The 16196-nt window shown below is 35.6% G+C and overlaps 1 protein-coding gene across 1 annotated transcript in view; it reads left to right on the plus strand.

Moving 5' to 3' along the window:
- LOC306851579 (uncharacterized protein) overlaps positions 1-10277 on the plus strand; it is a 64659-nt gene extending 54382 nt beyond the window's left edge. Inside the window, exons 24-33 of the mRNA XM_079387926.1 lie at positions 234-671; positions 4233-4670; positions 6063-6320; positions 6436-6681; positions 6767-7012; positions 7582-7839; positions 7934-8236; positions 8357-8629; positions 8736-8819; positions 9655-10277. Coding sequence (XP_079244052.1) covers positions 234-671; positions 4233-4670; positions 6063-6320; positions 6436-6681; positions 6767-7012; positions 7582-7839; positions 7934-8236; positions 8357-8629; positions 8736-8819; positions 9655-9721 — 2611 coding nt within the window. The 3' untranslated portion in view covers positions 9722-10277. The remainder of the gene's footprint in view (positions 1-233; positions 672-4232; positions 4671-6062; positions 6321-6435; positions 6682-6766; positions 7013-7581; positions 7840-7933; positions 8237-8356; positions 8630-8735; positions 8820-9654) is intronic.
- The last annotated feature ends 5919 nt before the right edge of the window (positions 10278-16196 follow it).

Consider the following 16196-nt stretch of genomic DNA (forward strand, 5'->3'; position numbering starts at 1 on the left):
AGATTGAACCAATACAAAACACTTTACTATTTATTCACTTTAGGATTATATTTACAACACACCACTCGACAACCGGCCACTACAGCTAAAATACAAACTGACATTGATTCTTTCAAATCATTCATCAGCTTTCATATGTATTTTATATTTAAATCATTTCATTTGTCACCTGCAGTATTTTTGATCATACTGTACATTAAACATTGAAGTGATAATTATTTGTGTCTCCACAGGTTTGACATTGATAACTTCGAGAGAGAAGCTGCTGTAAAGTTTCTACTGAATCTGATTGTTTCAGCGTCAGAGTTTGATGCAAATAAAGGAGAAAATTACACTGAATTATTAACATCTGTGTGCAGCTACACATCTTTTCCCTTCCGTGAAAACTACACTGACCTTCATAATCAGTGTGATTTCCTGCTGGATCTGTGTTCACATGTGAAGGACTATGAGACTCAAACAGGCAGGAGTATCCTTCCAGCATTACAGCCAATTTATCAGTCAGCTCCTGCAGTCTGGAGAATAAAGCTCTCAGAGAGAAAGAGCTCCATCCTCCTAGAAGTGCTGAAACTCCCAACAGAGAAGAAACCAGTAGAGCTGATAGACTGGACAGATGAAGAGAGTGAAGTGAAGGGATTCCTCCAGTGTCTGCCCTACATCTCACAGCTGAGGTGAGAGACTCATGGGGAAAATATTACTCTGGGGTTGATTTGTTTTGTTTCCATACTTTCTAATCTCAGTTAGGATTATTGGCTACATATTTATTTATTTTATTTTTTTTTGCGAGTACAAAGAGCAAAAATGCTGCCCCTCATCACAGTGTCCCCAATCCTGTAAATTATGACAAACCACTGATCTATTATAATAATCTATAATAGATATTTAGTGCAAATAAATAATATAGTGCAATATAGCAACAGTCTTGTATTGTAATATTTATTGTATATTTGAATCAATTTCTGATACTAATACTATTTTTGATAATAGTAATAATGTTCATGTTTAAGATTTCCTGCATAATTACGTACATAAAGAAATATATTTTGTGTTGGATCAGTTACCCGTGTCAGCAAGTGCAACTTTCCCTGACTGACTTTGTGAATCATTCAGTCACCATCCATACACTTCATGCTTATGACAGTATTTAAATGATTAAAATGATGTCATTTTAATATTGAAATACATTTTTCTATCATACACTCTTAAAAGTAAAGGTGCTTCATGATGCCATAGAAGAACCTTTTTGTCTAAATAGTTCCATAAAGAACCTTCAACATCTGAAGAACCTTTCTGTTTCACAAAAGCTTCTTTGTGGCGAAAGAAGGTTCTTCAGATTATAAAAAGATAAGAAATAGATGATTCTTTAAAGAACCTTTGACTGAATATTTCTTTATGGAACCAGAAATGGTTCTTCTATGGCATCGCTGTGAGGAACCTTTTAAGCACCTTTATTTTTAAGAGTGTAGATAATATACAGAGAAAACTATATATTTTTAGGCCATTTGACAGCAGCTAGAAAACATCGTCACATAACAACAGAAAATCCACCCAGTGTCCATAAACTTGAGAAAAATAGAGAGAATTTAGCACAAATTACATTTAAATATTTACTCATAATTGCTCTTTTTTATTATGATTAATAAAAATGAATAGATATAACATTATTATAAAAATTGTCTAATATGAACTTGTATACAAGCCAATTGTTACTTTAACCTTAACAATAGGGTTCCCTGTATAGTTTAGTTTAGAAAAAATAAGTGTACATTACCAGTCAAAAGTGTTTGAACAAGATTTTTAATTCTCTTCTGCTCACCAAGCCTGGATTTATTTGATCCAAAATGCAGCAAAAGCAGTAATATTGTGAAATGTTTATTATTTAAAATGACTGCTTTATTTGAATATATTTTAAAATGTAATTTATTTCTGTAATCAAAGCTAAATTTTCAGCATCATTCCTCCAGTCTTCAGTGTCACATGATCCTTCAGAAATCAGTCTAATAAGCTGATTTGCTGCTCAAGAAATATTTTTTACATAAAAAAAATAGTATCATAAAAACCATATCATTATTGTTATAAATATTTAAAACAGTTTAGTAAATTTTTTCAGGATTCTTTTAATGAATACAAAGATCAAAAGATTAGCATTTATCTGAAATATTTATTTATTTATTTTACTTTGAGTCTGTATAATTATTTATTTTATTTTATTATTATTTTTTTGGGAGGGGTATTATAGAAATTACTACTTTTATTTAGTAAGGATGTTTTAAATCAAAACTGATGATAAAGACATTTATAATGTTACAAAAGATTTCTATTTCAGATAAATGCTGTTCTTCTGAACTTTCTCTTCATCAAAGAAACCGGAAAAAATTATTATCGACTGTTTTCAACAACAGCAATAATAATAATAAAAATTATAATAAATGTTTTTTGAGCTAAAAATTCAGCTTTGAAATCACAGGAATAAATGACATTTTAAAATATATTCAAATAGAAAGCAGTTATTTTAAATAATACAAATATTTCTGCTTTTGCTGTATTTTGGATCAAATAAATGCAGGCTTGGTGAGCAGAAGAGAATTAAAAACATTATAAATCTTACTGTTCTAAATCTTTTGACTGGTAATGTTAATCACAGGCTTGTTAATTATTCATGAATAATTCTCACTCCAGGCTCCAGCCACTGGTTAATGAGGTGATAGAATTAAGAGAAATAAGCTTCAATAGACTAACATTTGAAGTTACGGTAGGAATGTATAGCTAATGTGTGGTAATGTGAAGTAATCAGCTATTGTAGGATTTATTCATGCTTTTTTAATGCCAGGTTGGAGTTATACACTGATTTTGTGTCATGGTCCATGGACCCCCTGAATTAGCCTTGGACACCCCCTGGCCACCCCATGTATAAAACTCTAGCTCCGCCACTGAGTGTGTTTCATTCTGATTAGTGCCTCATATTTCAGATATCTTACACAGTGACAACAACCGCATCAACTGAGTGTTTGAAATAACTTCCTTTTGTGATCTGATGGGGATTCTTATCGCAGAATGAGTCAGAAAATATTCTGTGATAAAGACTGTCACTTTTAGTCAGCTACAACAATAGCTGGATGCCTTTGTCCATATATCGACTGGGAAACCTCACAGTGCATTGCATTCTGAATAGTGCCTCATAGAATACACTCAGGAGCACACAGTGACAACAACCGCAAATCACCTGAGAAAATACAGACTGTTTTTATATTCATATTTTTGAGAACGGCTTACACTTACTTAGAATAAAGCAGACTAATAATTAAATCTCTTAAAGGGGTTCATGGCATGGATTTTTTAAATTATTTTTTACTTAACACACTTACAAAAACATATGCATAATCAAAATATTTTCAACCCTCATTCCACCCCTTTGGTCTGAAATTATTGTTATTTAAAGGAAGGTTTCTTTATATCTCACCAAAAACTTCATAAATGGAGGTTCCTGTGAGATTTTATTTAGGGTGTTATACCACAAACAGCCACCGGTGACACCCAAACTCCATCGACATTTTTTGATGCATTTTTCTGTCACAAATGTCTAAATTTCTTTGTCAGTTTTACGTCTATCACAAAATAACCACCACATATGGAGTTTTGAGACTCTGACCTTTCCAACGATATGTATTTTGTTAAGATTATAAAAAGTTTTGATTGTAAAATACTGTAATAATTTTGTAATATGACACTTGACTCCGCCCACTTAGGGGGAGGAGACCTCTGAAAGATTTTAAAGAACCATTTCCATGGCAACGCAATTTCCAATTTCAAAATGGTTTTCACAGGATGAATTTTGAGTTTTAAAGCTTTCAAATGATATATAATTTAGGGTGATTACTAAAACATTTGATAGAGTAAAAAGGCAATAAAATATGTAATGGCTGTGACACGGGGTTAAATGGGAATTTGAAGGAAATTATTTAAATTACTCTCACTTTAATATGTAGTTTAGATTTGAAAAGATTGAACCAATACAAAACACTTTACTATTTATTCACTTTAGGATTATATTTACAACACACCACTCGACAACCGGCCACTACAGCTAAAATACAAACTGACATTGAATCTTTCAAATCATTCATCAGCTTTCATATGTATTTTATATTTAAATCATTTCATTTGTCACCTGCAGTATTTTTGATCATACTGTACATTAAACATTGAAGTCATAATTATTTGTGTCTCCACAGGTTTGACATTGATAACTTCAGGAGAGAAGCTGCTGTAAAGTTTCTACTGAATCTGATTGTTTCAGCGTCAGAGTTTGATGCAAATAAAGGAGAAAATTACTCTGAATTATTAACATCTGTGTGCAGCTACACATCTTTTCCCTTCCGTGAAAACTACACTGACCTTCATTATCAGTGTGATATACTGCTGGATCTGTACTCACATGTGAAGGACTATGAGACTCAAACAGGCAGGAGTGTCCTTCCAGCATTACAGCCAATTTATCAGTCAGCTCCTGCAGTCTGGAGAATAGACCTCTCAGAGAGAAAGAGCTCCATCCTCCTAGAAGTGCTGAAACTCCCAACAGAGAAGAAACCAGTAGAGCTGATAGACTGGACAGATGAAGAGAGTGAAGTGAAGGGATTCCTCCAGTGTCTGCCCTACATCTCACAGCTGAGGTGAGAGACTCATGGGGAAAATATTACTCTGGGGTTGATTTGTTTTGTTTCCATACTTTCTAATCTCAGTTAGGATTATTGGCTACATTTTTTTTTTTTGCGAGTACAAAGAGCAGAATGAGTGGAACTTAAAATGCTGCCCCTCATCACAGCGTCCCCAATCCTGTAAATTATGACAAACCACTGATCTATAATAATAATCTATAATAGAGACCTGGATTGCTCATGACATCATTAAAGTGAAATCAGCCCCGCCATATTGGTATACCCTAGTATTCCCATACATTCTTTTGAGTTAATAGGAAATCATACATTTTTAGTGAGAAAGCATCACCTAACGCGTCACCATGTTATATCTAAAGCCTCCCTGTACATTATTAAAATGTAAATATCCTAAGCATGTAAATGGTTATTTGTTTAATGTCAGGAATTTCCCTGCTTATTAAAAACAGCAGCGAAAAACAGATGAACATGATAAACATCGGACAGCCGAGAGCCTCTACATATTTATTACACATGAGAAAGTGCTCATTCTGAAATCTGAATAAAGATTTATGCTTCGTAGCATATGTGCATATACCTTTATTCAGCTTGTACAGTTAGTTTATTCACTGTTTATTTAATTAGGTTGTAATATTACTTTTATTCATACAGTTGGCTAGATGCAAATGTTTTAACAATGATTTAATTAACAGCATGCATTTTGAAGCAGTCATTGATTTAAACATTGGTTAAATTAATAATTAATTCAACAACATAAACATAATATTTTACTCCTGTTGAAACTGTAATGCTAGTAAAACACCATAGAATTATTGCAGCTTTGAAGAGTCTAAATTAGATGCTGCTCAAACAGAAAATAAAATACATGCATCATAACTTATTTAGAGAATTAATGCTGACTACATGTGGTACAGACTTAAATACATCAAACTTTTTTCCAAGATGATGCATGGTAAGCTTATCTTTGATTTAAATATAATATAGTGCAATATAGTAACAGTCTTGTATTGTAATATTTATTGTATATTACTGACAGCGATTTCAATGTTTCCTGCCCAAAATGTCCATAAACTTTGCATCTAAAACAACAATTAATTTACATATACATATCCTAAAAGCTAATCCTGTGCGACTGATACACTTCAAATTGGGTGATTAGAGGATTATTTTAGTGTATGCCTTACATCTCACAGCTGAGGTCTGATAAACACTGCTGTTTATTGTAAATAAGACTTGTGAATATGCTTTTTCCACCACATATTATAAACATGCACTTTATACAGTAAATATTTTAATTTAAGACGAGACAAACAAAATACTAGAATATTACCAGAACAGGATAATTGTATATTATTCCAAATATTTATTTTGTATATGATTGTCCTGTAGGAATGCAGAGCGGTTCATCCCATCTCTATGTGAAGTGTTTGGACCCAGAGTGAAGGCAGATCAGGTGACTCCTCTGCTCCAGGCTTTAGACTTCACCATCACTCTGAGTGGAAAATTACCCAGCAGCACCTGCAGATCTGTGAGGAGAGTTCTGGGTCTTTCACCCTCAAAACTAAACCTGACTCTAAAGCCACAAGCCATTTCTCTCAGAGGACTCAAACTGCTCTTCAAACACATCAAACACCTGCAGAAACTGAGGTTTGAGATACCTCAAGCTTTCCTATAAACTGTTTAAATGACTTCTGTGATAGAATGACACGTCCTAAAATATGATGTGAATGTTTCTCATGATCTTTGATTTTGTTTTTGACAGTTTGGAAGACTGGATGTTAGTGAAGATGGTCAGAACGCTGAGGTCATTTAAGGGTCCATTTCCACTGACCACAGATGAGCTTTCACTGATCACAAAAGACTCGAAGCAAAATCTTCCTCATATCATGAGCAGCTTGATGTCTCTCCTGAGACTGTTGTCTGTCCAGTGTTTGGATCTTACTGAGTGTAAATCAGAGGCTCTGTGTCTCACGACTCTGTTGGGTCTCCAGGAACCTCTGATTATCAGGTTTGTGTTCAGCTCAGTGGCCCAAGTTTTGTGAGTAAGATAAACTTTTACAAATTGGTGAGTCCTGTTCTGTCTGTGTGTTCAGGCTCTCTAAAGAGGCTCTTCAGCAGCTGGTTTCAGTGGTTTATGAAGCACAGGATGATGAACTGACACGCTCTTTCCTGAAGAAGGTGTCTAAGGATCTGACCTCCTGCTCATTGACCTGGGAAGTGATTCATTACCTGCTGCAACATCAAGCTCTAAACTTGAAGTTGGACTTTAGAAAGAGCAAAATCTCTTGTGAAAACATCAGAGAACTTCTGCCATTATTAGACAGAATCCAGCTGAAACGGTAAAAGAATCTCTCAAGCATAGAGCTGTTCAGTTTGTAAGACTGTTGTAAAACCTGGCAGAGAATTGCTATTTTTGAGCCATGACTTGGAATTTAAAATCCTTTTTAAACCTCATTTTACTCAACTTGTGACTAAAACACGATCTGTTGTTAACAGTTGAAGATTCTTTCCTGTTTTAGTCATTCCTTAAATGTGAGTTTGCTTGTTGAAACGGGTGCACTTTAAAAACACGTTTCAAACTAGAACTACAGTTGTCTGATATGTCAGGCACATTAAACTAACATCATTGTGGTAGTTGTAGTCCTCATATAATTAACTAAAACTTAACTGGAACTGAGGTCAGACTATGTTTTATATCGTAGACAGACTTTTTCACTTGATTACTTCTATTTCCAAGTCAAATTGGCCTTTTGGGTCAGCCTACAAAGTGACATCATGACTAAACAGTTAAATTGCATCCATTGAAGTCATTAAAGTTGCTTGTAGTTTACTTGTCAGTTTGAGGATTTGTATTTACTGAGTGCCTTTGATTTAAGTGGATTTCATCGAGGGATCTTATTCTCCACAGGTTGAGCCCCAGCTTTACTCTGTCCATCATTATGGAGATTTATGAGACTCGTATTCCTCAGTATGTGTCCAGTCTGATGAGTTCAATAGGAAATGACATCAACCTGAATGGCAGAGTGTTGGACTCTGTTCACTGCGCTGCCCTGCGCTTCACTCTACAGCACTGCAACACTGTCAAACTCAATCTGCTCTGGACCTCCATACCAGACGAGGAGCTAGAGAGCTTTCTGCCTTTACTCAGCAGAGTCACACAACTCAGGTTTACTGATATAACAGCACTGATTTCATAATAAACATGACGGTTTAGTAATGCATGTGTGTGTTTGTTAACAGTATTTGTGTGTGTGGTTTAGTGCTGACAGGCTGCTGTTGCTGAAGCTGCTTCATTGCTGCAGTTCCTCTGATCTCCAGCAGAAGGCAGCAGATGTTCTTCTCTCAGCTCTTCACAACAGACTGGACTTCTCCTGCTGCTCTGCTCTGGATTTAACAGACACACAAAATCAAGAACATTTTAAACTAGCTGAAAAAGACTGTAGAATAATCTCATCTATGCTTCAGAAAACGCAAAGTATTGTGAAGTTGATCTTACAGGACTGTGAGCTCTCTGATGAGGCCCTGAAACTACTTTGGCCAATCCTGCCTCAAGTCCAGCTGAGGTAAACATCTGATAGATCCCTTACTTTACTGATATGACGCAGTGCATTAATTTATATCCATAAAAAATCCCTGTATATTATTGTCACTTTCACATTTGTTGTTGTGCTCTCTCTCATCAGCTGTAGTAAAGCTCTTCTGCTGCAGTTTCTGGCTTGTATTAGTACAGATGGAGCTGAGAGAGGCTTTATGAGGAGCACTGAGGCTCTTTCACAGGCTTTAGGAGGAGAGATGGACCTCAGTCACACTCAGATGGACCAGAGAGCTTGTGAACATCTCACGCTGTTTCTGGAATATTCTGAAGGACTGACAGAACTGGATCTCAGTCACTGCAAACTCACTGATCACTGCATGGAGCCGCTGCTGCCACATCTGCACAAAACCCAGACTCTGGAGTGAGTTACACAGACACATCCGGAATAGAGAAAAAACTCTGTATTCTGTATTCAAGTTATGTTCATTTATGTTATTTTAATCTGTCCATCTCATTTCTTCTTACAGCCTGAGTCACAATAAAATAACAGATGAATCAGCAAAGAGAATCCACAGTGCCGTCTGCACTCACAGCAATATTCAGACTGTACGGTAAGTGTGTGTCTGGGGTTTATTAGTGTAGGTTTGTTAACCTTTCTTTTTGCTCATGCCATTTATAAATGAAACCGAGTAAAAGCAAGCAGTTTTCTTTTTAGTAATTTATCCAAACAAAACATTGACACATTACTTTAGTTATGTTAATAAAGTCATATGGGTCTGTTATCTGGAATATGATTTGGTTACCAAAACAAAATCACAAACAATGCTAACTTCAGATCTACATTGTTGAAGATATATATTGCAAGTATATTTTGAAGGTTTGAAATACCAGTCAATATTTTGATAAAACACATATTTTGTGTAATAAATGCAAACATTTTGAATTTTAAATGTGTGTCATACATAAATGACAGTGGTCCATCATGGAAAACATATTTATGTGATGATTGATAAATATTTATGAGTATTTTGTTCTAATCCCAGGAAAATAAAGTAAAGAGACGTGTGAGACTACTAGGGTGTTTTTCTCAGGAGAAACAAATGAGAAATATTTCCTTTTTTCTTTAAATAATTGGCTGTCTTTGTTATTTCTGAACCTAATTAGTGAATTAATAATAAAGCGTGGTTGGCAACAAACAGAGCAATCAGGAGAAAATAAATATAGAAAATTATTTTTAAATGTCACTTTTTGAGACCTACACACACGAAATCAGTCTTTGAGAAATATCCCTTTGTCATGAATAAAGGATGTCACGCATAAATTATGTTTTTCTAAGGTAAAAAGTAATTTATCACAAACTGAGGATTTAGTGGAACTAGAAAACACATCACATTTTCTTATTGTGAACCATGCAGGTTTAATAAGTCTGTTATTTTGTCTTTGTAGACTTTTTGGAAACAAAATCAGTGACAGAAAGCAGTTCATCGGAGACAAGCGGTTTGAAATATGGTGAAGATCCTGGACTGGTTCATTTGTCAAGGATTATTGTACAGAGCTTGAAACATAAAATATATTTTACAGCTGCTTAGTACTGAACAAAAGAACTGAATGCTTTTAGATTTTACTATTATGGTTTTGTAATTAGTTTCTTTGCTTCTTTGTTATTGTTCTTGAAACAGACATTATAGATTTAAGTGATATATTAATTTACAGAGTTTTAATAACAAAGTATATACGGGAAGAAACACTGTAAATATGACATTAAATAAAGATATAATTTGCTGGAGAAACCTGTATGAGGATCCGTTTGAATATGAATGACATTCACTCAGCCAGTAACAGCACATCTCAAATGAAATCGTGCATGGCATGCATGCTCATAATTAGTTGTTTTTTTCTGTTTCATTGATTTTAATTTCATGTTGACAAACCATCATGTTCAAAGGCAGAAGGAGGAGCGTAACATGCTGGGAATTTAAGAAGGGTGCATATGCACAAATGTACATTTATCTTTATTACAATATATGTAAATGTGTATCTAAATAAAGTTTTAGTATTTTATGTGTACAAGGCTGTGTTCCCATTGTGTATTATTTTCATACACCATTACATGATGTGTAAAGAACCTTTTTTCTTCTTTTTTACCTTTATCATCTCAATGCAGTTCGATAATTCAATCTAAAATGTAATTTAAATATTTGTGCAGTTTTTAGTAAGCACATTTAAATGATAAAGAGAGATCAAGAACATTGATTCATACATGAATTTGTATCATTATTACATGACACTCATGACTGCTTCTACACTGTGTATACACAGTGTATGAATTTATGAAATGTCTCTGTAAGGAAATAAATATTCAATATAATAACTACAAATTTGACAAAATAATTAATGATGATAATTCTAGATATGTTCTTTACTTAAAGGACAAAAAAGATCTTTTAAGTTTCCATAAAGTAATAGGCCGCACTAACTGACACTACTATTTAATGCATTTGAGTTTATTGAGACTGGTCTATGTCAATATAAGCAGATATTGTCTTATTATAGGGAGATGAGCGGGTTTGTATTACCAAAGACTACCCAAGACGTGTCACTATAGTCTTGAATGCGGAAAATGCAACGTTCAATCGCAGGAAGACCCGCCTTCTGATTGAAAGAGCCAATCGCTAACTGGTAAAGTCAGCGCGTCACTGCAGCTGCCGTTAGAAGTCCCGGTTGCGGTCTGCGCATGCGCACTGGCTGATCTAGCCTGAAAAATTACCGTTTTATAACCTATTTGAGCAAAAGAAACAACATTTATGACACAGTTGTTTTCCGATTTCATTGGTTATTTCAAATATGAAATATAATCGTAAGCTTAGTGAACAGTTTGGGAGAATTTGATGTTTCCCCATTCAAAGAGATAGGAGCTGCACTTGGATGCTCGAGAGAGGCGTTTTAAAGATGGCCGCCGCGTGACAGGACTATTTGGTTTCTTTTGCTCAAATAGCATTATAAAAAGCTTATTTTTCTCATTCAAAACTATACGAGTGACACATCTTGTGTCGCCACATCTTGGGTATTCTATAGACTTTGTTAATACAGACCCTCTCATCTTTGGTAATACTATTGGAGAAAGCGTAACGGCTAATTTGGATCACGTGTGCCTTAATCACATTACAGCCTTGAGGTCATTAGCTGTGTCTCATTTAGAAGGATGTGTCCTCAGAAGGTCTCATTCGAAGGGTGCATGCGTCATCGAGGCTGTCTCATTTCAGAAAAGCAAGTAGGACACTCCGAATGCGACCTTCTTTCACAGGACTTCGAAGGATGCATCAGGTCAGGTGTATCCTTCGCTGCTACAGATAACCCACAATTCTTTGCATCACCATAAAGAACCGTCGTTAATTTGAAAAATACTGGCGCCGGCAGACGTACACACAAGCGCGGATGTGGTCTTTTCAACTTAACTTAAAGTGCCTCCAGTAAAACCAGATAAACTTTTTTTCTCTAACAGATGTCTGTTGTATGTACGCTGCAGATCCTCAAACATTGAGCAAAATGAAACAAGTAAAAGCATTTTTTTTTCAAATTACTTTCCAAATTTATAAATATTTTTCCTTCATTTAAGTAGTGTGAGAGCGCAACGATGCTCTAAATGTGTTGGCAAATCAACATGATACTTCCTGTTTCCTTTTCCTCCCGTCCTACGAAGGCCGTCTCGTTTTTTATTCTAGGTTGAGGCCACTTCCTTATGCATCCTACAGAGGATGCCATAGACATAATAGAGAGTAGACGCAGCATCGACCGATACTCCCTACTGGGGCTGACGAGACGTGGGGCCGCCATCTTGGACCGGTCACCCGCTCCACTCAGTGTAATCTGTTTGGCAGGTGTAATGAGCTGTCAACGCATTTAATTAATCATACCTCAAGGAATACCGAACTGATTTTCACGCGGTTTGTTTTGCTGCAATGGTCATAAATGTAGCTGTGATACATGACACATGGTTTGGCATATTTTAATATTGATAGTGAGCTTAACAGTAATATAATGAATATCGCGACTCCACCGGGCAGGGACACCGGCAAGGGATAGTAGTAGCTTTTTATTTAATTTTTTCATTGATATGTTTATTATTGAAATGTTGTTGTTATATGCATGTCAATTTTATTTAATTTCTTTATTTTCTTAAATATGTGGGTAGATAGTATTTATAGAGTTGTAAGTTGTAATTTTTAGTTTTAGTTACTTTTTCTTATTTGTAAGTCGCTTTGGACAAAAGCGTCTGCTAAATGACAAAAGTAAAGTAAAGTATATCTCCGTTCCTGTGATAGTATTGGGTCTTTTAAGAGGGTCTAAAGACTTACAACATGGACTTAGTTCATTAAGCACTTCTAATGCGTTATGGTTTGTATAGTTTTATTCCATTTTCATTTGGCTGTTTATTAATTTGACATTGTTGTTCATTACTGATATTCTCCTTAATGTAGTCTTACCATGCTGTTATTATATTTTGCTTGAATTGACATTGTTTATTATTGCTGTTTTCCCTCATTTTCATTATTTCATTATGCGATTGACTGAATTGACGTTGTTCATTTTTGCTATTCTCCTTATTAGCTAAAATCTGACCAACATCTCAATCTGTTCCCTGTTAAATTTAAGTATTATATTGTTTTGTATTTATGTCACTTTGGACAAAAGCGCAACCATAACCATATGAGGTGTAGGCTATGATAGGAATTTTGCAAATCACACACTATAAATATGATAGAGAAGCAGAAACAGATAGTGACGGTAAAGGTATTTTAATAAATTGAAGAAACACTATATGAATATTACATTAGAGTCTACTTGGAGTATTTCATTCTCTCTCGCTCACACACACACACACACACACACACACACACTAAAAACCCTGAAAAAGGACTGTTTTGCAGAGCTTTTTTCTCGTGCTCCCTTTCTGAAGTTCAAGAGAGGTGAGCTTGGCAATGTGGTGCAGCCTTATCTTGAGAAACACAGACACAACCAATGACAACAGGTCGAAATGATGGTTGTCAATCCCAAACTGTGTGTCCTCAATGTGTTCCCTAAGTAGAAAAACATCCTCTGTTCCAATCTCCTCCCGGACGATGTGTGTGACTGTCGACACCTTCGGAGCTTGATTTGTTGAAGATTGGCGGATCACCCTCTCTGCAGCTCTCAGCACCTTATAATAATAATAATAAAAATAATACATTATATTTATAATTATATAGTGCTTTACACAGTGCTCAAAGACACTTTATAGAACAGAGGAAATAAGAACAAATCAACCTTAATATGCAAAGATGAAAAAAAACAAGATAATAAAATCAAACCTTCACTGTGCCTTGTGATGGAATCACTAGGCTGCCTTTATTTTTCAGGGTTAGAAGGTGGTAGCTCTTGTCAAATGAAGATGGTACAGCATCACTGACCAAGCTTACACGACACACATCACAGGACAGCTTTCGTAGAACCTGCCGGACTACAAACCCTGCTATGTAGACCAGAGCATTTTCCACCAGACCACCAAACCGAGTGGGGAGATAACTGTGGTCACACACAAGGGCTGAAATGTTGGTGAATGGAGATGGGTGCTCTTCAGTGCTATCTTGGGCAGCCACATTGCCTGTCTCACCAGATGAGACACCACACCGAACCATCAGACGGCGGAAGATGGCCTGGAACTGGCGTGCCGATGGATTGTTATTCCAACCGCCTAGTATGGAAAACAGGCACACAATACATACATTACTCACAAGATATTTTGATGCATATCTTTTGATAATGAACCAAAGTTGCTGAAATTGTGAATAAGCTTGTTTGCCATTTGACCATTATTTGTCAAGATATGCTCATGCGTTTTGTAAAAAAATGCCCTATGGAAACTCCCCATAGGACTTTTGGTTATCCAAAATGCATACTGACAATCAAATGCTTACTGCATATGAACCCTTTTGTGTAGAAGCACAAGGAGGAGGGCATTTTTGATTAAATTTGACATAGTAAGATTAATCTGACAATATAATGCACCATACAGATTGTACATTGAAAAACATAGCATATACCAATATGGTGCATACAACTGATTTAGAATGTTTGGGGTGGATAACTGGAACATGGATAGTGAAGACGAATTAAAATCCGCTGGCCAATGTTAATACCAGTAATATTTGTTGTATTTCTACAATAACATTCTTGTGTCAGTTTTAATCTAAGTCAGTGTTACGGAATATGACTTATTAAGTCTCACTTCATAGCCGGGTGAACAGTAAACATAGCATTGTTAACTGGCATTAGCTTAGCATCGTTTCATTAACGTTATGGTAACATCAAAGATCCTTGCTACTTCTAATGAAATTCTCCGGTGTAGTCTATATCTATATCTCTGGACATAGCGCTTATTGTGATGTATGGCTCGTTGGTCTAGGGGTATGATTCTCGCTTAGGGTGCGAGAGGTCCCGGGTTCAAATCCCGGACGAGCCCTCTCTTTATTTTTCTTCACCCTTTACAAAATGGTGGATTGTTTAAAACAACGGTGTTATTCAATTTCATTTGTTTTTTTATGTAATGTAGATTGTAATCAAAGTAAAAATCCACCGACATCTGTCGCACCACTTTACCTTGAATCAGTGCACAGTGATAACATTTGAACTGAACAGCACTGCTGTGGATTGTATGTAACGGACTGTAGTGATGGTAATGTGATAATACTGATTTAAAAAAATATAAACTAATTATGACCCCGACGTGATTTGAACACGCAACCTTCTGATCTGGAGTCAGACGCGCTACCGTTGCGCCACGAGGTCTCACAATAGCACAAGCGAAAATATTATCGTTTTATAGAATAGTGATAAATAATGTAATAAATAATAAATCATGTGACTAATAAAGTCATGTGTAGATTTGAAAATGTGATGTATAATTTATTTGAAACTAACTATTTACATACTAATCCAAACCGCTATTTTATGTGATCCAGTTCGACACGCATTTGTACAAGAGAGTAAGTTATTATACTCCCGTTCTTTCATTTATTATTACGTACATACTGTCCTTATGTATAAATACTCTTCTACAGAACGGTTTTCCACGACATGTTGAAATATTTCAGACGTAGAACTGAGCGGGTTGTTTATGGCTCGTTGGTCTAGGGGTATGATTCTCGCTTTGGGTGCGAGAGGTCCCGGGTTCAAATCCCGGACGAGCCCTACTTTTTCTTATTTTTCATTTGAAAATGTGCTATTACTGCGGCAAGGTCTGCAAGTTAACTAATTTACAGTATTGAACATCATCAGTAATAAGATAACATGTATCATATCAATTAAAAGAACCAGAACGTGTATTTAATGACGTCGAAAATGAGAACAACAAAACACTGTTTCTTCAACACCCTAGTCAAAACTAAACTTGGCCAGTACGGGGATCGAACCCGCGACCTTGGCGTTATTAGCACCACGCTCTAACCAACTGAGCTAACCGGCCACGTAGAGAGTGAAAAAAATTTAAACTTTGTATAACGCTGGGCATTGTCATCAAAAGTAGGATATACCCTCATAAATCGTTAATCGCATTATCGTATAAACTCTATGCAGGTAACAAAACGCAAAAGCTTTCGTTTCTACAAACTGATGAATACAACAGAAGATCTTAGTAACCCGACCATAAACGTTTTTCTTAATAGGAATCATTTTTAAACGGAGGCAATACTAATGTTTCTCCAGTAAATGCGAGCAAATGCGATATAGATTAATTCATTTGTTAATGGTCTTTTGAGTTACTGGTTGCACAGCCGCTTATTACCGCTAGATGTCAGCAGAGCATCTCAACTGAACTACTTTCTCAGCACAAAGCTTGACTTTAAAGTTATTAAACTGAAGGCTGTTTTTATTTATTTTTTAAATGTAGGCATCTGACATTTGGCAACTAACGTTTTTCAAATAAATAAACAAATCCAGTGCAATTGTAACTC

Source organism: Barbus barbus, assembly GCF_936440315.1.
Source record: "Barbus barbus genome assembly, chromosome: 31".
NCBI classification, from domain to species: Eukaryota; Metazoa; Chordata; class Actinopteri; order Cypriniformes; family Cyprinidae; genus Barbus; species Barbus barbus.